Raw genomic sequence first — 24,703 nt, forward strand, 5'->3', positions numbered from 1 at the left:
CAATATTTATAAATGAGGACTATGATGCCAAGGAACTCTAAACCGTATATCTCATAATCAACTACTAAAGCTCATCAACAGCTAATTAGTATATGCTATTTGAAAGCAGCATGCTCACACACAAAAAGCGTAGCCAAAAAACAAACGAAATGGCAAAACATCATTTTAGGATGGTAAGAATTATGTGCTCTGACGATTTTTCTGTGACATATCAGTCAAACTGCACATTTTCGGAATACAGAACGAGAATTTCTACAATGTTTATATAATACAGCAGACCAAAGACTGTACTGGCAGAAAAAAAGACTTAAACATTGCCAAAGACGATGAGGCAATAAGACAGAGCCAGCATCATCGAAAGCGAAATCTTTCTCCAGAAATAAAACCACTTGTCCCAATACATCAAGGTACTAAGGCAAGTATAATTACAGGTCTCTATTCTTCGACTTTGCAAGAAAATAAAATCGTACTCGTACTATCTCTGATAATGCACGAAACATACTTTTCAAGCAGAAGTGATCTTCACATTATGCGCTTTCACATCTAAATTTTCTGTGTAACTGAATGAAATACACCCTCGCTTGTTCAGACTACTGAAATAAATTATACATTACTGGAAGAGCTTAATTCAGTCACATTACATCCATTTAAATATGGCTCTAGACCACCGCAAGACGCACACAAGAATTAATGCTGATCTGAATTACAGCTTAACGTTCTCTTGTCAACGAGAATTATCAAAGTAAACGATGTCACTCCCTCATCAAACAGTCGTCTAATATCAAAGTCAGTAAGACCTTGTAGCAACCCAATTCTTGGGTTTCAGTTTCATCTTACTATTCCAAACGTTTCTCCTGGTTTGCAGTTAAACAATGGGAACTACATGACACTTCAATAAAATGGCATTTTGAACAGTAGGAATAATCTTTTTTCATAGGTACGAAACGAGGGTTTCTGCCATTTCAAAGTCACCAAACATTATAGAGACCCTGTTCTATGATATTAATTACATCTTGCAGGACAAATTTTTGTCATTTTATGCTGATAATGCTATGCAGGTAAGGCAGTGATAGTTGACGAAAGAAATAGGCATTGCAAACTGAAACATCATTCTACAGAGTAATACCATTAACTCTAGACAGATTTTATACATTTACATCGTAGCACAGGCTTCCTTACATCACTCAGGAAGCTCTTCATATCTCTGAGTCATTACTGCTTCTGACTAGGTCCAATAACTCGCGTTGACATGTTACAACAAAATTGTCGATGACTTTCACTACCCACAGAAGCTATTCTATGGGGTTGGAAATCGCCAGGTGAAAAGATTACTGCCAAGAAAACTCTCGTACTATTGGGTGGAGAGGGGGCAATAATACTCAATCGACGAAGTGACTTTCATTGCCTCACATGTGTATTTGCCTTGAATTGGGACAATGGAAGTTCTTGGAGATTGCTTCAATACGTATGCAGAGACGTCACTAATATTGTGACATCGACTAAGCAACTTCATACTTGTTCAGCCAAGCTGAGACTGTTTACAATAAGCGAAAGTGATTAGTCAGCTAGCTGGAACTTATTAAGCCGAATTTATACCTAATTGGAGTGTGTGTCAGCCACTTCATTCTCTCTGTGATATTATTAACGTGCGCATTTCGGAGAAGTAGAAGCAAGTTATTTGGTGCATAAATGTGAGAGATGAAATTTACTGATTATGATGATGATGATGGAGCAGATGTGGAAACATTGCGCATAGTAGTATCCATAACTATTCAAAAGATGAGTCAGCTAATGGTGGGAAAGGGATTACCCAGAACTGCTTATCACGTGTGTGAATTACTGCTGAATCAGCAAATGGTGGGGGAGTGGATTACCCAGAATTTCTGATCTCGTGTTTCACGAATAGTTCCTGGGTGTATTCCAACAGGTAACAAAGCAGTAAGTCCTCCTCTTGCTTCATCTTTCTCTTCAATATTTCAAGTAACGAAAACAGATATGCTGATTCTAGGAACTCAAATATAATTGGAAATATATTACTTACAAACTGCAATTTGTTGCGAAATTCCTTTACTGCAACATGAATGAGACACCTAGACTGTATACTATGAACTACAGATTTAATGACTTCAAATAATGGTACAGTGGCAAATAATGATCCATGAAGAATGAAGAGCAGTGGAAAAGAATGCTCAAGGAGTGTGATTGTCGGTGTAGAATGATAGTTACTGGTGACAGATAGAGTAAAAGAATGGTCAGTGGAAAATTGTGAGGCACGGTGGAACAGTAACGGACAGTTGACAGACTGACTGCATAATGAATAGCATATCAGCAGAAGACGTGAAACAGACTATGGCAATAACACTCTTACTCACTAAAGAGCCAAACAAAAACCGGCATCATACCTCTTAAATTTAGAAGGCTGCTTGCTGCTGCGTTGTGTCCATCATCGCAAGTTGTGGTCACTTGAAGGAGTGAGAAAGAGTACCCAGAAAATAATATCGTTAAATATTTATTTTTTCCAAACATGCTATTAGTATACTTTTATTCGAAGATACTTTTTTCGGTGTCATGATGTCACAACATATGGTCCATCACTTTTATGGAATCATTGCCTCTGGAATTTTTTGTGTAGCGTTGGGTGCCTCACTCATGACAAAGCAAAGAATCTTTGCGTCTCATTGCGGAGACATTGTGGAGACAGTGTGAGGGAACCCATGATTTCGAGATCATGCTGCTTGAAAATGAGAGAGATAATGCAACAGGAGGACTTACGTCTTTTTTTCCTGTTGGAACACGCCTTGAAGATACTGGGAACTAGACGTTTCACAAGACATCAGAAATCCCCTCCTCCTCCACGTCTTAATTCAGCAGTAATTCACAAAAGAGATAAGAAATTCTGGGAAATTCCCTACCTACCACTTGCAGACTCAGCAGTACAGTTGCGTCCAGTAGCTCCACATCGGCCACTTCATCATCATAATCAGTAAATTATAACTCTAAGATTTTTACACCACAGTAAACTTCTTCTGTTTCTCTCTGACACTTACTTTAACGAGACAGTGACATCAGACGCAGTCCAGTCACATTAATGTGACCACCGTCTTTATTCTACGTCAGTCGGCAATAACCACTCACAAACGGCAGGTTCAAATGTTTCAAATGGATCTGAGCACTATGGGACTTAACTTCTGAGGTCATCAGCCACCTAGAACTTAGAACTACTTAAACCTAACTAACCTAAGGACATCACACACATCCATGCGCGAGGCAGGATTCTAACCTGCGGTCGTAGCAGTCTCGCGGTTCCAGATTGTGGCGCCTAGAACCGCTCGGCCACCCCGGCCGGCAAAACGGCAGGTGACAGCACTAGCAGTGGAATATATATAGATCGTGCTAGGGGTGCAAAAAACAGCGCAATCGTTGCCGTACTGCGGAGACGGAGCTCTTTATGTGACGTTCAAAAGGACATGATCGTTGGCTTTCAGGCCAAGGGCAAAGTTTGTAAATTGATCGTTTGCCTCAGTGGTTACAGTATACCATGCATGGCAAAACTGCGATATCCAAAATCGCTGTGGAGGCAACTGTGATGCACCACACGCTATAGACGACACGGGTGAACGCCAGCTACAGAAATGTGTACAGTAAAATAAATATGGAAATGTTGAGCAACTGACCACCCAAGTGAAACAAGGGACTATCTGCTGTGTCTCCTCAACGACTGCTCAGCGAAAGTTGCTGCGTATGGGCTGTGCAGCAGGCGCTTCGTTCAGTCACCCAGGCTGACTGGTGTTCGTTGGCAAGGAAGGCAGGAATCTATGTCAGTAGCACAACCGGCCGTTCACTGAGTGTTGACAGGTGGTCTTCTCAGATGATACTCAGATGAAATCAGCGAGTTCAGCAAGGTGGAGGTTCATTGCTGCTTTGGGGTGGCATTTTGTGGGGCCGAAGTACGCCGCTGGATGTCATGGAAGACGCCGTAATGGCTATGCGACACGTGAATGGCATCCTCCGAACGATAGTGCAATCATATCGGCAGCATATTGGCGAGGCATTCGTCTTCATGGGTGACAATTCGCGCCCTCATCATGCAGCTTGTGAATGACTTCCGTTAGGCTGACGACATCGCTCGACTATAATGGCCATTGTTATCTGATAAAAAAACTCGCCACCTAAGCGTCATCCGTTGGGTTTACTCTTGTTGTTGCAGTAACTTTAGTATTGCCAACGCTGGATCACATACAGTAAAGCCATATCTACGTTCACAAGATTTGTTGAGTTGTTAATTTTGACCGATTCTTTCATTACGTGTCTCAGTGCGACACATCGCCCAGAGAATTTTGGCAGCTTTCTGACCCATTTTCTGATCTTTCCTAAAATAGGGCTGGGCCATTGCAGATTTCTCTGGTGGGCCCAATCGTGTGTCGTCGATGTTCGACACATCAGTCTTCCATAGTGCCACAAATTTGTCTGATCAGTGGCTTCCTCCAGGCGCATGTAATCTTATAAAGACGAAGCTTTCTCAAGCCAGTACTATCCTTAACCGAGCCTACACTAACCTGAAGTTTCGTAGACGGACGGAATTTTTATCTTTAAATTTCTTTGTATGGAAAGACGACTGCCGATTGCGACGTCATCATTTTGTTAAAAGTATTGGTAACCGCATAGAAAATACATCGATGTGAGCACGAGCTTAAGCAAATGTACTGATTTCTCCTGTAGTTTCTTACCAATCAACTATGATTGCTGCAACAGTACTAAAGTGCAAAGTAAGACCACATCGAAACTTGCGCGGATCTCAGGTGGTGTGAGTCAGAAGTTATTGACCCATGGAAGAATTCCTCTGAAATACGTACATGGTGCTCACATTTTCCTACTCACATTTTCCTACTTAAAGGAGTCAGCGGCTGTGCCAGGTGTTTTTTCAAGATGTATGTTGGCACCCCAACAATGAACGGGGAAGTGGCACGCTGTCCTTCTGAATTTTAGGAAATACGTGTAGTTTGGCAGGGGCGGTTGCCTTTGCACGTGATTTCTTGACCACGACATTGGAGACCGTGATTCTCATGAGATGTATTTTGCCTATGGGAGCCTTAGCACACGATATGTGTCCTCTAGTAGGGATCGAAGCACTGACCTCACTGCACCAGAGATATTGTTCTTGCGTGTTCATACCCGCGTGAGAGCACGCTTGGTTTACCGCCTGATATCCCCAGCAGTGTCCATGGTAAGTTTCAAGATGCGCTGACGTCCACGGTTCATTGTCTTGTAAGTAGCACAGTAGTTCCATCCGCTACCGACCAATAATTTTCTGTCACAGACAAACTACCTTGACGCCTTTAGGCCTCCGCTTGTTCCTTATAGTCTGGCATTAGCAGGAGGTTGCAGTCACAGCCCAGAAGTTTGTTCGTCGAGCCTGAAGATGTTAATCAGTTGCACGGATGCATTATTACGAGGATTTCACAATGGCATCCGAAGTTTCATCCAATAACCATTCCTCCAACTAGTTCGCCTAGAATACTTTAAGAAATACATCTTAGTTTTGTTGATAACACTGTAGCAATTACCTTTAGTTCAAATCAATTCACCATCTAAAGCAGTTGCTCAAATAGAGAAAGTTATGCGTGAGAGAGAGACATTCAGCAAGAAAATTAAGATACTATTCGCATATTCCAGCTAAATTATTTCTAACCTCATAGTTACCAGTAACAAAGGACTTTAAAAAATGGTTCAAATGGCTCTGAGCACTTTGGGACTTAACTACTGTGGTCATCAGTCCCCTAGAACTTAGAAGTACTTAAACCTAACTAACCTAAGGACACCACACACATCCATGCCCGAGGCAGGATTCGAACCTGCGACCGTAGCAGTCGCGCGGTTCCGGACTGCGCGCCTAGAACCGCTAGACCACCGCGGCCGGCAACAAAGGACTTTATGCTGTTGTTAATGTGCAATGTACAGATTTTCTTCACAACTTGAATTTTACTTAATATCTACGAGGGTCGCTCAGTAAGCAATACAACACTTTTTACTCCAGATTTGTTGATGGACATGGTGGAGTATTCCCGCTTCAGGCACAATACGGCTTCATGAAGTTCTCGTAACTGGTGGCTCTATGCATAGCCTTCAAAATAGCGCCTGTAACGGAGTTTCAAGCAAAGAGTTGTCATTGAGTTTCTTTTGGCGGAAAACCAGAGTGTTGCAGATATTCGTGGGCGCTTGCAGAGGGTTTACGAAGATCTGTCAGTGAACAAAAGCACAGCGAGCCGTTGGGCAGGATGTCTGTCATCATTGCTACGAAACCACACGAACTTGTCCGATCTCCCAGGTGCCGACCGCCACCACACAGCCGTGATCCCTGCAATGTTGGAACGTGCGGACACTTTCATTGGAAGTGACCGACGGATCTCAGTCAGACGCCTCACCACAAAGCTGGACGTCTCTGCTAACACACTCGACTATCATTTGTGGTGCTCTGAGAGGTGTACTCCTAGGATCCACACAACCTGGATCTCACTCCTTCCGACAGTCCATCCGTTTGGCCCAATGAAGCATGGACACCACGAGAAGCTGTAGGAGGATGGCGGGGACGTTACTAATGCGGCATTAGAGTGGTACCATGAGAGCATACAGGGTTCCCAGTAAGGTGGTGTAAGGCGTCGCACTGAGCGGAGATAATGTTGAGAAATATTATTTAGTAGCCAAAAGAGAGGGAAAAAGTATGGGGTGTAGGAACCCTGAATAAAACCTACCTGCTTCCAGATGAAAATGTGTTGGATTAGTTACTGAACGATCCTCGTAGTAATTAGTCAGAATAATAGTCGTGTTACACATCAATAAACCGTTTATAGTTTTACTGGCCACCATTCCCATCCGTTTCAAACACAGGTGGGGTCAGGGGGTTCAATTTAAAGGACTTAAGGTCTTAAACGTAACGGAATATTCTTTATACAATGGAGTGAACGTCTAATATTGTACTATCACAGATGACGGACTGAGTTTCACTTAAAAGTAGTGATAAAAAGTTCGGGTATCTTATTTATCATTCACATTCCTCACATCAACACAGACTCATATACTATATTCCTATACCCACGTTAACAATATGTGACAAATAAGCGAACATTCCCACGTCGATTTTGCTCAGTAAAAGCTGTACACAACAGCTTCACATAAAGCAATGTCGTTAAAACAATGAATTTTCATGTTTTGAGGGTACTTCTAGTAAGGTACATTCTAATATTAAATTTTTGGGTGGACACTTTTGCCTCTCTATTCTTATTGTGAGCCAGTAAGGACAGGGATCGAAATAAAACCTGAATCTAATTTAACGATTTTCCCAGAATGTAGCTGAAAAGAGAGACAAGTCAATCGAATCATAATGGACGTAATGATCTCATCCACTGATCATCCCAAATACACGCACACACACACACACACACACACACACACATAGTAAAAATGTCAGTTCCATGGCCAAGAATTATGACAATCATTTCGTTCGCAATTGACTTGGAAGAGCTAATCAGGGAAGTTTTTTCAGACGGCGGTGATGTTTGAAGAATGCTGATAATATTGTTGACAGATCAGAAGGTACAAAAAGAGATCATATCTAAGTTCACAAAATAAAACTACAAAATGCTTTAACGTTGCATAATTAATAAGAGAAAACAATGTATTTAATGTATTTTTGTTTTAGTTCCTTCTTTTTCGTGTGATCCTCGGAAATCAGAAAACTGTCAGAATTTCAGGACAAAAATGGAGGCAACACAATAGAACAGAGCTCTTCAACACTGCATAACTCTCGCAGGAGATAGAGCGACATCTGTTCCACTCATATTAGTGCAGAGTATACCTACTGTTATTTATTGAAAATGAGCGTAGCCCGATACCCATCACCGACTACGTAAACATCCATTTTAGTTGAAACTCTGCCTGTCTCTTTTTACACTACTGGCCATTAAAATTGCTACACCAAGAAGAAATGCACATGATAAACGGGTATTCATTGGACTAATATATTACACTAGAACTGACATGTGACTACATTTTCATGCAGTTTGGATGCATATATCCTGAGAAATTAGTACCCAGAATAACCACCTCTCGTCGTAATAAAGGCCTTGATACACCTGTTCATTGAGTCAGAGTATAGATGGCGTGTAAAGGTACAGCTGCCCATGCAGCTTCAACACGATACTACGGTTCATTAAGAGTAGTGACTGGCGTATTGTGACGAACCAGTTGCTCGGCCACCATTGACCAGATGTTTTCAATTGGTGAGAGATCTGGAGAATGTGCTGGCCAGGGCAGCAGTCGAACATTTTCTGTATCCAGAAAGGCCCGTACATGACTTGCAACATGCGGTCGTGAATTATCCTGCTGAAATGCAGGGTTTCGCAGGGGTCGAATGAGGGGTGGAGCCATCTGAAATGTAACGTCCACTGTTGAAATTGCCGCCAATATGAAGAAGAGGTGACCGGGACGTGTAACCAATGGCACCCCATACCATCACGCCGGCTGATACACCAGTATGGCGATGACGAATAGATGCTTCCAATGTGCGTTCACCGCAATGTCTCCAAACACGGATGCGACCATCATGATGCTGTAAACAGAACCTGGGTTCATCAACCTATGTTCGTCGTTGAGTACACCATCGCAGGCGCTCCTGTCTGTGATGCAGCGTTAAGGGTAACGGCAGCCATGGTCTCCGAGCTGATAGTCCATGCTGTTGCAAACGTCGTCGAACTGATCGTGTAGATGGTTGTTGCCTTGCAAACGTCGCCGTCTGTCGACTCATGGATCTAGACGTGGCTGCCCGATCCGTTACAGCCATGCGAATAAGATGCCTGTTACCTAGACTGCTAGTGATACGATGCCGTTGGGATCCAGCACGGCGTTCCGTATTACCCTCCTGAACCCACAGATTCCATATTCTGGTAACAGTCACTGGATCTCGACCAACGCGAGCAGCAATGTCGCCATACGATAAACCGCAAGTGCGATAGGCTGCAATCCGACATTTATCAAAGTCGGAAACGTGATGGTACGCATTTCTCCTCCTTACACGAGGCATCACAACAACGTTTCACCAGGCAACGCCGGTCAACTGCTGTTTGTGTATGAGAAATCGTTTGGAAACTTTCCTCATGTCAGCACGTTGTAGATGTCGCCACCGGCGCCTACCTTGTGTGAATGTTCTGAAAAGCTAATCATTTTCATATCACAGCATCATCTTCCTGTCGGTTAAATTTCGCGTCTGTAAAACGTCACCTTCGTGGTGTAGCAAGTTTAATGGCCAGTAGTTTATATCATGTACTAAACTAGACTGAAGTAGAATAATTTTTACTGACGTTCGGTATAATTCACCCGCTGGCTATTAGCTTGCAGTGTGGTCTTATTTCTTGCAGTTGACGCAGCCGCTGACCTTCTCGTCGACCATACAGCCGGTCTCCCTTCCGGCTCCGGGACAGCAGACAGCCGCCGGCACCATAGCAACCGTGGTCGGCTGGGGAGCCGTCGATGTGAGTTCATTAATGTTACGAATGTGAGGAAGGAGTGAGTGTCGGAACACCCGAGAGTGTCGATATACCTGTAAATTAGCCTCTTATTCTGTGCTGACGAGTCACTTGCCTGCCACAGTCTTATGGTTGACAGCAAAAGGAATAAAATCTTTGTCTAGTAAACAAAAAAAAATTCTCTTTCTTTAAAAATGTAAATAACGTGCACAAATACGGAAGTGAAATCTACTGCCAACTCATTATAATAGTAATTTAACAAAACAGTTAGTTTATTTACACGTTTTAAAGGCGAAATTATTAAGTGTAGTCATTCTAAATCTCTTCGATAACCTTGAGTTTTATGGATATGTCTACTATTTTTATGTCGGTCCCTTCCCTCATGGCCGGCCGCTGTGGCTGCGGGGTTCTACGCGCTTCAGTCTGGAACCGCAAACCGCGCTGCTGCTATGGTCACAGGTTCGAATCCTGCCTAGGGCATGGATGTGTGTGACGTCCTTAGGTTAGTTAAGTTTAAATAGTTCTAACTATAGGGGACTAATGACCTCAGATGTTAAGTCTCATTGTACTTAGAGCCATTTGAATCTTCTCTCCTGCATCCACCTCTAAAGGTTGCTGGAATATCTCATCTCAGCAGGGAGAGGCATGCGAATGTTCAGAACACGCTGTAAAGTGGGGAGTGGGTGAGGGTTGTGGTAAATATTATTCATGAGGCGTATATGAGTTGCAATGGTGATGTTGTGAATGATTTTATATTGCACAAACCCGTTTTAAAGAACATGTAGCTCCTTCTAATAGGCCGCATTTGGATAGCATTTAAAGAACGAGGACCATCATGTTGGTACTATAGATAACACACTTAAGGTTTTGCATCATGCATCAAAAGGTGTACATTTGGATATTCTGGATTAACTTGAGACTTTGAAGAGCAAAATAAAGAAGCCGATTGACATGTTGAACGAAGATATCGATTATCGGTTAGGTTGGCTCGTCGCTCTCTTCCGATATAATGTATAATTTGTATTCTCTTTCCCAATCAGTAACTCCGGCATTACTTGCGCCAGCCTCTAGCCCACAATCTCCTATATACTCCGTCTCTGCCCTTCCCTCCCCTATTTTCTCTCCCCCTCCCCCACTTCTCATTTGCTAATATCGTTGTAGTGACATGTTGCTCCCTGGGTCCAAGGTCATGTACCGAGTTCCGTTTCCGCCTCTTTTATCAATCTGAATAGGCAGCCCGCAACTCGTGCTTTTGTCCTCCCCTTCGACCCTTTCACCTCCCTTTCCTATTTCGTTGATATGCATTGCATATTTTACCGTATATAGTACGGTTCTAGCAATTAGTACTGATATGCCGTACACTCCGTACGAACTTTTATTTCAGTACTCATTATTATCTGTAGTGATTGTAGGCTGCTGCTGGTTCGATGACAAGGTTCTTGTGTTTGTTGTGCTTTTACCCTGCATACGTGGTACGATGATTACTGCAGATTATGAAACTCGGGTTACAAGTTGACACTGTGGTCTTTGTTGTGTCTACGAATCTTACACACTCGGTTTGCTGCACAAACAGCCAAACAACTCGCATTAATGAGATTTATTACAAGTCAATAAAACACTTAACTTTGATAGATGTGCGGCAAGCACAGGGCGAAATACAAAATAATCAATCTACTTCGGAATAGACAAACACAAGTATGTGCTACGTAGCGATTGTTAACGAAATAGGCCACGAAGCGTCTCAAACGAAGTAATAACGTTGAACCACCAATCGAAGTGGGCTCCCACCAGTCGGTCTCGGTGCCTGTGTCCTCATTCACCTAGGGGCCGCTGCTGTCTCGTTGTTGTTCTGGAGGGAGGTCGGTCAGCGTGCCGTCTCTTCTTTGTCGTTCCCGACTGGCGTGCTGGCGCTGACTTTACGCGGTAACATTCCTCCCCCCGTAGAGCGACGGATCATCGTTCCACGTTGTTGTGGTTTTCAGTCCTGAGACTGGTTTGATGCACATCTCCATGCTACTCTATCCTGTGCAAGCTCCTTCATCGCTCGGTACCTACTGCAGCATACATCCTTCTGAATCTGTTAAGTGTATTCATCTCTTGGTCTCCCTCTACGATTTTTACCCTCCACCCTGCCCTTCAGTGCTAAACTTGTGATCCCTTGATGCCTCAGAACATGTCCTACCAAGCGATCCCTTCTTCTAGTCAAGTTGAGCCACAAACTTCTCTTCTCCCCCAGCCTATTCAATACTTCCTAATTAGTTATGTGATCTACTCATCTAATCTTCAGCATTCTTCTGTAGCACCACATTTCGCAAGCTTCTATTCTCTTCTTGTCCAAAATATTTATCGTCCATGTTTCACCTCCATACATGGCTACACTCCATACAAATACTTTCAGAAACGACATCCTGACACTTAAATCTATACTCGGTGTTAACAAATTTCTCTTCTTCAGATACCCTTTTCTTGCCGTTCCCAGTCTACATTTTATATCATCTCTACTTCGACCATCATCAGTTATTTTGCTCCCCAAATAGCAAAACTCATTTACTACTTTACGTTTCTAATTTTCTAATCTAATTCCCTCAGCATCACCCGACTTAATCCAACTACATTCCATTATCCTCGTTTTCCTTTTGTTGATGTTCATCTTATATCCTCCCTTCAAGACATTATCCATTCTGTTCAACTGCTCTTCCAAGTCCTTTGCTGTCTCTGACAGAATTTCAATGGCATCGGTGAACATTAAAGTTTTTATTTCTTCTCCATGCATTTTAATACCTACTCCAAATTTTTCTTTCGTTTCCTTCACTGGTTGCTCAATACACAGATTGAGTAACATCGGGGAGAGGCTACAACCCTATCTTACTCCCTTCCCAACCACTGCTTCCCTTTCACGCCCCTCGATTCTTATAACTGCCATCTGGTTTCTGTACAAACTGTAAATAGCCTTTCGCTCCCTCTGTTTTACCTCTGACACCTTCAGAATTTGAGAGAGAGTATTCCAGTCAACATTGTCAAAAGCTTTCTCTAAGTCTACAAATGCCAGGAACGTAGGTTTGCCGTTCCTTAATCTAGCTTCAAGTTAAGTCGTAGGGTCACTATTGCCTCACGTGTTCCGATATTTCTACTGAATTGAAACTGATCTTCTTTTTCCATTCGTCTGTAAACAATTGGCGTTAGTATTTTGCAGCTGTGGCTTATTAAACTGATAGTTCGCCAATTTTCACATCTGTCAACACCTGCTTTCTTTGGGATTGGAATTATTATATTCTTTTTGTACTCTGAGAGTATTTCGACTGTCTCATACATCTTGCTCACTAGATCATATCTCCCATTTCACCTTCATCTACATCCTCTTCCATTTCCATAATATTGTCCTCAAGTACATCGTCCTTGTATAGACGCTCTATATACTCCTTCCACCTTTCCGCTTTCCCTTCTTTGCTTAGAACTGGGTTTCCATCTGAGCTCTTGACATTCATACAAGTGGTTCTCTTTTCTCAGAAGGTCTCTTTAATTTTCCTGTAGGCAGTACCTATCTTACCCCTAGTGAGATAAGCCTATACATCCTTACATTTGACCTCCAGCCATTCCTGCTTAGCCATTTTGCACTTCCTGTCTATCTCATTTTTGAGACGTTTGTATTCCTTTTTGCCTGCTTCATTTACTGCATTTTTATATTTTCTCCTTTCATCAATTAAATTCTATATTTCTTCTGTTACCCAAGCATTTTTGTAGCCCTTGTCTTTTTACCTACTTGATCCCCTGCTGCATTCACTACTTCATCCCTCAAAGCTACTCATTCTTCTTCTACTGTATTTCTGTCCCCCATTCTGGTCGATTGTTCCCTTATGATCTCCTTGAAACTCTGTACAACCTCTCGTTTAGTCAGTTTATCCAGGTCCCATCTCCTTAAATTCCCACGTTTTTGCATTTTCTTCAGTTTTACATGGAGCACGAAAACGGGGATGGGGGTTTCGAGGAAAGAGCGTCGACGCTCTGATGGACCGGGAGCTGTGGCTGCAGGGGGCGTCAGACTTCCAGTCGTACCACTCCATCTGGTCGCTCTGGTATGTAGAAGGCGTCGGCCGTTGTGGGGTGGGCGGATCCAACTCTTTCGGTAGAACGAGAGGAGGCAGTGAAAGCGAAGGCTCCGTCTCCATGGGGTCGCCCCGCGGTGTCGTGATGACACGCTCTGGTGGCTGCTGTGGCTGCGCTGTCCTCGGGATCCGTTAATCCGAGGGAAGAGATACAGAAGGATCACCGAGCACATGATAGTGGAGAATTTGATTGTGATGTAGGCTCCGCAGTCCGTCTGGGCCTGAAATGGGTACATGTATGCGCCAAGTCGACGAAGGATATCGTCTCGCATCCACCATCTGCTGCTGCAAAAAATCCCAAAAAACATAATATCATGCGGGCGAAACTATACTTGCGGCCTTCCTTCGGCGACGGATGCTGAGGAGGTGTAGCAAGTGGAGCAGCGTCCGATGGCGCCGGCGATAGTCCATCTGGTGGATGCGAACGATAGCAAGCAAGAAATATCTGTAATGCTTCTTTCCTGCTGTGTGCGGTGCGAAGTTTGGCCATCTTCTGCTTGAACGTTCTGACAAAACTTTCCGCTTCGACGTTGGACTGTGGATGGATCGTTGCACTAGTTAGATGCTGTATGCCATTGCGTTCATAGAACGTTTCAGATTCATTAGGCGTGAGCTGAGGGCCGTTGTCCGACACTATTACTTCAGGCAAAAATTAGAGGACAACGCCTGAACTGTGATAGGTGACATTGTCGATTTCATTTGCACAACAAAAGGTAACTTACTGTTAGAGTCTACCACAAACAACCAACGAATGTACTAAAAAGGACACGCAAAGTCTATGAGCACACGTTTCCATAGGGATTGCGACTTATGCTAAGGATAGAATTTTTGTGGCGAAGCGGACTGATTTTCCTCACATATGTGACACTATGACGTATGTGTTCTAGCCGGCCAGTGTGGCAGAGCGTTTCTAGGCGCTTCAGTCTGCAACCGCGCGAACGCTAAGGTCGCAGGTTCGAAACCTGCCTCGGGCATGGATGTGTGTGATGTCCTTAGGTTAGTTAGGTTTCAGTATTCCTAAGTTCTAGGGGACTGATGACCTCAGATGTAAAGTCCCGTAGTGCTCGGAGCCATTTGAGGCGTTATTGTTCTATTTGGATGTCCATATCCTGCCAATTACAGTGTCGACGCGCTAACTGTTTCGTACAAACAATCCCCCAGTGTGCTTGGTGAAGTAACTGCAATACTTCTTATTGCAGAGATCTGGGGATCAACACACATGACTGTCCATTGTCATTTTGACAAGTATCACACCTTGCTGTTAGCGAGCCTATGCCGACGTGCAAAGTACAAAGCTCTTTATGCTATGCAATGAGCGAGGCCAAGATGTGAGAACCGGCTTCCTCGGATGAAACAATAACTGCAGTGGCATGTGATCCGTTACTAAGTAGACTTTTCTGCCATACAAATAGTTCCCTAAATTGGTGACACCATACACAATAGCCAGTGCCTATTTCTCTGTTTGTAAATCGTTACACTGAACTTTGGACAACACTTTTGAATGGAAAACAATAGGCCTATCTTTATCACCAATTCTGTGTGAAACCACTGTACCGATTTCGTAAGAATAAGCGTCAACTTGCAACACAACTGGTTTGTCAGGATCAAAGTCAACCAAGCATCGATCACTGAGCAATGAATCTTTAAGTTTTTGAAAAGTTTCTTGGCACTCAACTGTCCAAAGAAAGGGGACGTTTTGCGATTGAAGCAATGCAATGGAGCTGCGATTTGTGCAGCATTCTGTATGAAGCGAATATGATAGTTAACTTTCTCTAAGACCAACTCCAGTTCTGTGATATTGCGAGGAACTGGCAGGTCAGGTATAGCTAACAAATGTGACTGAATAGGACGTACAGCTTGACTGTTTATGACATGACCAAGATACTGCAAGTCAAGTTTTAAAAAGTCACACTTGTCCAGTCTGCACTTTAGTCCTACATCGGATAATACACAAAACAAAGCACACATATCTTCAACTTGTTCAGGTATACGATCTGCCACGAGACAATATCGTCGAAATAGTTTGAACAGTTTGGTACTTGAGGAATCAGCTGTTTCAAATGCCGTTGGCAAATAGTGGCTGTGGAAGCGCTGACAAAAGACAAACGCTAATATTTACACAAGCCCAAATGAGTGTTCACAACACACACGGTTTGAGATACTTCATCTAGTAGTATTTGAAGATATGCGTCACGCAAATCAATTTTTGAAATGTAGCGACCAGCGCCTAATCTGTCCATGAGGTCCTCTGGGACTGGCAATGAATAAGTATCGTTTACAGTTTGTGGGTTGACTGTAGATTTAAAGTCAACACAGAGGCGAATGCGAACTGAGGTTTTGGGATCAAGACCAGTGGACTTGCACACTGACTAGCTTGTATGGGCGCAATAACTCCGCTATCTTGCATTTTTTTTTTTTTAATTTCAGCCACGACTTTGTCCCGTAAGGTAATGGGAACAGTTCTGGTTTGGCAAAATTTCCGCTGAGCAATGTCTTTCAGAGTAATATGTGCAACAAAATTGTTAGCCTTGCCTTGATATCAGTACGTTCTTTTAGGTAGCGAGATGCATTGTTGTTGGTAGTGAATGCAGGCACTCTACACGTTGTCCTGAATTTGACAGGTAAGCGAATCAAACGAATGAAGGCCAAATACGTTCTCCCAAAAGCGTGATTGTAGCACACTGAAAGTCACATTTCGCGTATGCGAGCGACACGTGGCAGAACGGGAATGTCTTGTCCATTATAAGCCGTCAGGTGAGCGCTAGTCTTAGACAGATGTTGGGAGCCTAACAGTTCATATGCGTTACGACTGAGCTATGTAACATATGAACCCGTGTCCAACTGACATTTCACACTTTTCCACTAAGATACAAATGAACAAAAAGTTTGTTGGACTGGCGTAGCACTGAAAAAGCTCTTTGTTTGCTTGTTTTTCTAATCCTGTAGCAGGGTTTGACCACATTGCATTGATTATATGGGCCTTGTGACTAGCTTTTTGTGAGTGGGCGGAATCCTTATGTTTGATACGTCGCAAACATACGAATTGTACGTAACCTTTGTGGCCACAAGGTTAACACTGTGCTTGTCATGACGGGCAGTCTCGGCGTTTCCACCGTGAGTAACACCGCGGGCGTGACTTAACTCTTCTCACTGCAGTAGCCGCCTGTTCACAGAACTGTTTACATGGCTTGACGTGCTCATGCTGCTGCTGTCTACTCGGCCGGTCGTGAGCAAGATACAACTCAACCCGACAACTTGATGGCTGCTCAAACGTATCAGCCGCTATGGCACCTGAGCCACACTGATGTAGAATTTGCACTACGTGATGAAATGATGGATCTGACTGCTATAAAATCTGCTCTCTAAGTTTGTCATCAGTTACATCGTACACCATCGCATCATGCAACATAACATCTGACTATAAAGTTCCATAAGCACATTTGAATTTGCATTTCCTCGTCATACCCTGCAAATCTGTTACCCACTCGCGATAAGTTTGTTCTGACCTTTCCTTGCAATGACAGAATTGGTACTTAGCTGCCACCACATTCATTTCATGGTCATAATTATAGGAAAGTCCACTAGGAGTGGCGTTAGGGAACAATTTCAGAACGAGGCGAAAGACTGCCCTTCCTACCGTTGGCAAAAAGTAATGTAGTTTAACAGTACCTGATACTTCGTGAGCAATGATGTGACTTTCATACCGCCATTCCTGTTCTTGTTCGTTAATCTAGCTATAGGCGGTATGCCACTCGGAGCTACAGGTGCGCGGTGGTCGGTTGGGCGCGCTGCATTTGTCGCTTGATTGGCGAGTAACTGTTGTACTGTGTTTAGAATTGTTGCAGTCTGCTGCTTCTGAACCTTAAACATCTGTGTTAGCTGAATTGCATCTATCGCTTTCAGCTAAGGCACCTTAGAATAGTTGCAGTCTGCTGCTTCTGAAACTTAAACATCTGTGTTGGCTGAATTGCATCTATCGGTTTCAGCTAAGGTACCTCAGCAGGGTATGGGAGATGGGTTTCTCATTTAGGAATAGGCAAATGCGACAAATAGACAATGCAAACAATAAAACCAAGCACACAATCAAAGAAAATTTCTGCAGCCTCCACCTGTAAACACGAAACACAAAAGACATTATAAGAGACACTTTTAAAACATGTAACCACTCCCCAGCACAGAAAAGATAAGGCTAATTTAAGGCACCAGCAAAAGCACAAAAGCCCACGACAGAACAAAACAGAGACAATCTGTGGTACGTGGTGGCTCCGGGCTGTCGCTACGTTATTGCTCCTCATCATCGACACCATGTTATTTGGACATCTTCGTCGTCACGTTGTTGTGTCTAGGAATCCTGCAAACTTGGTTCGCTAGACAAACAACCAAACAATTCTATTAATGAGTTCTATCACAACAAGTGAATACAGATACTTGACTTTGATGGACGTGCTGCAAGCAAAGGGCGAAATACAAAATAATCAGTCTTCTACGGAATAGACAAACACGAGTCTATGCTAGGTTGTGATTGTTGGCTGGCTCTGAGCACTACGACACTTAACATCTGAGGTCATCAGTCCCCTAGAACTTATAACTACTTAAACCTAACTAACCTAAGGACATCACACACATCCACACCCGAGGCAGGACTCGAACCTGCGACCGTAGCGGTCGCGCGTTTCCAGACTGAAGCGCCTAGAACCGCTCGGCCACACCGGACGAGTTGTGATTGTTAATTATAGAGGCTACGATGTGTCGCTCACGAAGTGACTAACGTTGAAGCTGCTATCGAAGTGCGCTGCCACCAGACGGGCGTGGCGATTATGTGCTCTTCACCTAAAAAAATGTTCAAATGTGTGTGAAATCTTATGGGACTTAACTGCTAAGGTCATCAGTCCCTAAGCTTACACACTACTTAACCTAAATTGTCCTAAGGACAAACACACAAACCCATGCCCGAGGGAGGACTCGAACCGCCGCCACTACCAGCCGCACCTCTTCACCTAAGGGCCGCTGCTGTCGCATTGTCGTTCTGTAGGAAGGTCGGTCAGCTTGCGATTGGCTGACCACTTCTCATAGCCATCTCTTCTCTGTCGTTCCCGACTGGTGTGCTGGCTCTGACTTCACGCTGTAACAGTCTTCACCACTAAATTATTTTAAACATTTCCTTGGGTTCCTTTTTGTTACCTTAGATTATCTGTACTGTTACTCCTGGGTAAATTTTGGTTCCTCTGTTGAGCATGGTACTCCTTATTTTTTTATCATAAACAATGATGAACAGTCTTCTCTCGTCCAATTCCAGTAATATTCTGATAATGTATCTACATTCTTGCCATGTTGGCCACCTGACCATCGCCACCTTTATTTTTTCCATCACCTTCATCTACTCCGCCCTCCTTTTTTACAAAAGAAAGTACAATTCAAGTAATTCACTATTGTTTGTGGTGCCTATAGGTTGCTCCTGCTTGGATGACAAGGTTCCTGTGTTTGCTGTGCCTTACGCTACATATTTGGTACGAAGTGTGTGACAGATTATTAATCTCGGCTTACTGGTTGGCTTCAAATGGTTCAAATGGCTGAGCACTATGGGACTTAACATCTGAGGTCATCAGTCTCCTAGATCTTAGAACTACTTAACCTAACTAACCTAAGGACATCACACACATCCATGCCCGAGGCAGGATTCGAACCTGCGACCGTAGTGGTCGCGCGGTTCCAGACTGAAGCACCTAGAGCCGCTTGGCCACTACAGCCGCCTTTACTTCTTGATAATGTGGTCTTCGCCACTGAATTATTTTCAAAAATTACTTGGGTTTCTTTTTGTTAGCATATAGTTCTTATGTATTTGATTATAAACGATTATGGACAGTGTTTTCCCGTCAAATTTCAGTAATTTTCTTCTATTACTACTGATAATGTATATACATTCTTGTAATGTTGTTCACCTGGCCATTCCCCCTTTTTTTGCTCCATACCCACCCCCTCCCCGTTTCCCAGCTTTCCATCCTCCCTCACCTCTCCCCTCCCCTGCACCCTACAACCACACTGCCACACTACACCTCTATGAGTGTTGTTATGCCAGGTTTTCCCTCAGAACGGCAAGTACATTTTCGATGATTTGTAAAAGACAACTTTGTGGTTCAATGTCTATTTTTACTTGGGACATGTTAGTGAACGTTGTTTTATCTGCACGTAATTTGTAAAGTTTGTTAGGGTAAAATTTTTATGGTTGTAAAGAGTCGGAAGTGACGAAGATTTAGTAATATTCTATAATTTTGATTACATTTAATAGTAATGTTGTTCACGTTTAACGATTTTTCGTTCCAAAATGGTATACAAATTTGTAATACACACCGTATGTGGCACTGTTGTGTGTTACTGTTAAGTGATTTTAAAATTTTGACTGTTCTTGTTAAGGGTTTTAAACGTATTAATTTTGTTGTTGACTTTTAAGGCTATTGTATTAGTTGTTGTATTCTTGACGGTTGGAGAACATTTAATCAATACAAATGGCTTCCTATATCCTGATAAGACGCCCCATTTTTAAGGTTTCCTTACGGCAGCGGAACGAGTAGACTTCCAATTACCAGTATGCGCTGCAACTGTTCGATGCACCTTTTTACATGTTTTTCACGTCTTTGGAAATACCATTTTCGACTATGTTACGTAAGTCTTGAAATGATATGTTTTGTATTTCTGGCATGTGCTTAAAAAAGGAGTTGGTAACACCTGTGTTGCACACGAGTGCCAATGTGGTTTCTACCTGTAGGATGATTTGAAAACGGGTCTCGGCCCGAAACTACTCATCGAATGAATAACGAAGTAAAAGTGGCAACTTTGAGCTTGTTTTTCCTTGTACTGATTAACAGAAGTTGCTGGCCCATAGCTATTCCAGCATGCCGGAAGCTCGTAGCGTTGTTTTTTTGTGTTAGTCAATGCTTATGAACAGAAATCTGTTTTTAGTCACCTTTGTATCTTTTGTCTTGATGAAGGTTTCTAGTTGACAGGCAGTAGGTCTTCCAGTTAGATGCAGGAAGTGTAACTGACTCTGGGCAGACACCTATGAGGGGTGCATGTACGGTGTCGTATTTGTGTAGTTGATGGTGTTGGTAGTTATGATGACGATAGTGGTGAAGGAAGAGGATGATACCCAGTGCTGGCACACGACAGTGATGCATACATACTCCTTGTTTCAGTATACCTCGGTCGTCGTCAGTGACCTGCATAAAGTTGACGTCCCCGTGTGGTCAGACGAGGATTGCCAGGCGACCTACGACTACTATGTCTACCTTGTGAGGGAGAACAACATCTGTGCTGGAGAAGAGGGCAAAGGAAAGTGTGGGGTGAGTCGTAGCATTCCCTTTACCTTTGCCTTCCAGTCGCATTTCACTTGAACGAAGCACCATTTCTAGTCATAAAACTCAATCAGCTGCAATCGTTTACTGTGTATTAAATTAAATTTAACATTGCCGGCTAGGACGGCTAGTACGTGTTTTAGTACAGTAGTCTGTAAGATCCTCTTGCCTCCAAAACACGTAGAACAACTTTCAAAGGGAGCCTCAGCAAGAAGACTTGTAATATCAGTTATTTCAATTGAAAATAGAAGCACTGCGATACAACATGACTTGGCGTTTTTATTAATACTTTTTGTCGCACAAATCCATATCATGTGGCACTAAACATCTGCTAAATAGCACCATAAGTTCTCTGCGAAGTTTTACAGAGAGCATGCAACATAAGAGTGATTCGAATATTATAAACACGAGTCTGACAGGCTACGACAACAGCTCCGCCTGCTGACAAAGTCATGATAAAAGTCTGCTGGGATAGTATGATGTCATTCTCCTAGTAGTGTCAAACACGAATAGAAATGAACTCCGTGACAGATTAAAACTGTGTGCCGGACCGAGACTCGAATTTGGGACCTTTGCCTTTCGCGGGCAAGTGCTCTACCAGCTGAGGTATCCAAGCACGAGTCCTGCCCCGTCCTCACAGCTTTACTTCTGACAGTACCTCGTCTCCTACCTTCCAAACTTCACAGAAGCTCTCCTGCGAGAATCCCCCCCCCCCTTTCGTCATCTCAATCCACCATTTCCAGTCATTTTTACCTTCAGCCACCCCTAATAAACTCTAAAATATAATAATATGCTATTAAATTCATTTAATTAAATATTAATGGATAAAAATGGATTAGTCACTGTTTATAATATTTAACTGAAAGTAAATACACGAGTAGTTGCACATAAGGAAAATAACAAAGTTCGCGAATTTCAGGAACTCAATGCTGAATTTAAGTGACTTGCAATCAAATGATCATGCTTATTTCTATTTATCTGGTTGATTACACTTACGCTTTAAGTTGCGTATTATGGCGCCTCCAGTGCAGGGAGTGGTGGCTATGGGTCAGGATGGTAGCCTACAAGGTTCCAAAAATAGTTTGCTGCAAATGTATCACGTTCCTTATTGATGCATCTGTACAGATTACTACACTGGCTCAGTGTCACGCTGGCCACTGAACTCTTCTGGGCTGTATGACTGAGTAAACCACGAGGATGAAGATGAGTTGTCTCCATCGAACACTAGTCGCCCCGTTATATACTGTGGTCATGCAGTTTCTGCATCCACATGTACTCTACGATGGCGCATATACTAGGGCCAGGGGCACGCTCATACTATTACGCCCATACATAAACACGACATCCCCCCCCCACCCCTCTATAAACAAGACCCGGTCCTTCAGGTCTACCTGAAAATCAGTTTCATATTCAAATAAATCAACTGGCGGCTTGGTCTCATGGTTTAGAGATTGCATTCCATCTTGCTCATTATGCTACTTATTGTGACTTGATTACTTGTCCTTCTGGCTATTTTAACTTTCATGGCTAGTTGGGATAAAGCTCCTCCCAAAGCACTATTAGATTTGGCACATGAAAGGTAAACTCCTTCTGAAGGTATGTAAATGCTACAACTGAGCTGCACGGCTAAACTCTGTCAAATTCTTCAACCGCACCCTGACATTCTTATGCCTTAATAGATTTCAAATTCCTTTAAAATATGTTGTCTTTTATTTTGAACTTAGGCGAAGTATATCTTTAAAAAACTGTTTTTATATTAGCTGATATATTATTAACTGTATGAAATTCATGTTAAAACTCTTATTAACAGTGACAAAGCGCAACATTGATATCAAACTATTACTGTCATAAATGTTAGTAAAATAATTGATAAATATAAAGATTACCTTACAGTGAAACTTCTACAATCTTTAATCAAAAAAATTTAACATTCCCTGCTATGGATGTCTCATTTAACAATGGTTGCAAACTATGCGCGACTGCAATGCAACTAAACACAAAATATTACCTTTGTTCCTCTTCGTATGCTCTTGTAATCTCTTTACCTCTCATTTCATTTTAATCACTACTCGAATCTTTCCCTTCTGTTTCGCAATGTTCAAACACAAACTGTTTTACTTAACACATACGCACTATACGTCTACACTGCCACGAGTCCTCTACTCCCCGCTTATCTTATCACTGTTTCCCGACAGAACTCGCGCTCCTCAAAGCAGCGATGACAACATAGTTACAGTAACCAAAGACTGAACGCTAGTAACAAGACATACAGAATTGTTTCTTAGCATTTGAGACATCCAGAGTTTGTATAAATTCCAGAAATGCAAATCACAAACTCCCAATAGGCGTTTTTCAACTGAAAACTCTCATACAACTTGCACCACCCTCAGGTCTGTCCTTATGCTATCTTTACTATGTGACCTAAATACCTTACCTTTTAATGTAATATGGCTCTCTGATTTTGTTTACGCTGCTCCACATCTTTTGAGAGTCTGAATGTACATCGTTCAAGCAGTTCTGGACGCCCCCTGGGACTGTTCTGCGCTGGCAACAGTTTTCCCTCGACCGAATGTCATTACACTGAGTGCTATTGAACCTTGCCAAAGGCCAGTTTTACCGCAATTTTGATGAAATGTCGTGTGGCTAGGGCCTCCCGTCGGGGAGACCGTTCGCCTGGTGCAAGTCTTTCGATTTGACGCCACTGCGGCGACGTGCGCGTCGATGGGGATGAAATGATTATGAATAGGACAACACAACACGCAGTCCCTCAACGGAGAAAACCTCCGACCCAGCCGGGAATCGAACCCGGTCCCTTATGATTGACAGTCCGTCGCGCTGACCACTCAGCTACCGGGGGCGGACAGCACAATTTTGATACAAATTTCTAACTCCAGGATGATGCTGCAGCCTTCGCGTACATGCTTTGCTACCTCTTCACACTGCATAAATCGTGCAGCCCCCAAACGAAAATCTGTGTCCGCCGACCCTAATGACTCCACTAAACCCCACGTAACCTCTGAAATGTCCCGTTTGTATGTAAAGAATGACAGTGCTGGAAAAATTCGTACGTTATCTGATTTTCAAACAGCTGAGCAAAATTCAACCTACTCAGTTTTCTCTTACTTATTCTGGTCATTACTAAACTGACACACAATATTTGCAGCGCAATGCGATCTGACTTTCAATAATCCCTACAAAAGAATTGCGCTGACTAACAATAACCTTTACCTTTCATGAATCACTTACCCCACAAAAATATTCATGACTCGAACTACTGCAATACAGCGAGCGCCACTACTGCCAGCTAAATAAAAGTTTCTAACTACTGAAGGCACTAACTACTGATGCGTATAGTTAGCAAATGAAAGATTTTGATAGAGAACAAACAATGTATTTACCTTAATAGCATTCAAAAGTCATTATATATATAGTGACATCCGATTAAACAAATTTCGTTTTTATGACGGACACACGTACAGATCGTCCGCTCATAGTAACCTCTCATAGCTCTGGCGTCTCTCTCCCCGCATCCATGACTGCTGGCGGCTCACCTCCAACTGCCCAACGCTATTGTCTGTTCACATCCAACTGCCCAGCACTACACTAGAAAATATTCCAACAATGGGTCCAACCATCCATAGACTGCAAACAGCGCAGTCAGCGATTTTCATACAGAGCGCTAAGTGGCGTTACCAACATAAAAATCTAAATAGCCTACTTACACCTATAGCAT

At 43.0% G+C, this 24,703-nt stretch overlaps 1 protein-coding gene across 1 annotated transcript in view; it reads left to right on the top strand.

The window, feature by feature from the left end:
• LOC126267056 (trypsin-2-like) overlaps positions 1-24,703 on the top strand; it is a 96,144-nt gene that overhangs the window by 64,112 nt on the left and 7,329 nt on the right. The window contains exons 5-6 of the mRNA XM_049971895.1: positions 9,411-9,524; positions 20,812-20,958. Of these exons, the coding sequence (XP_049827852.1) occupies positions 9,411-9,524; positions 20,812-20,958 (261 nt within the window). The remainder of the gene's footprint in view (positions 1-9,410; positions 9,525-20,811; positions 20,959-24,703) is intronic.

Source organism: Schistocerca gregaria, chromosome 4 (assembly GCF_023897955.1).
Source record: "Schistocerca gregaria isolate iqSchGreg1 chromosome 4, iqSchGreg1.2, whole genome shotgun sequence".
Lineage (NCBI taxonomy): Eukaryota > Metazoa > Arthropoda > Insecta > Orthoptera > Acrididae > Schistocerca > Schistocerca gregaria.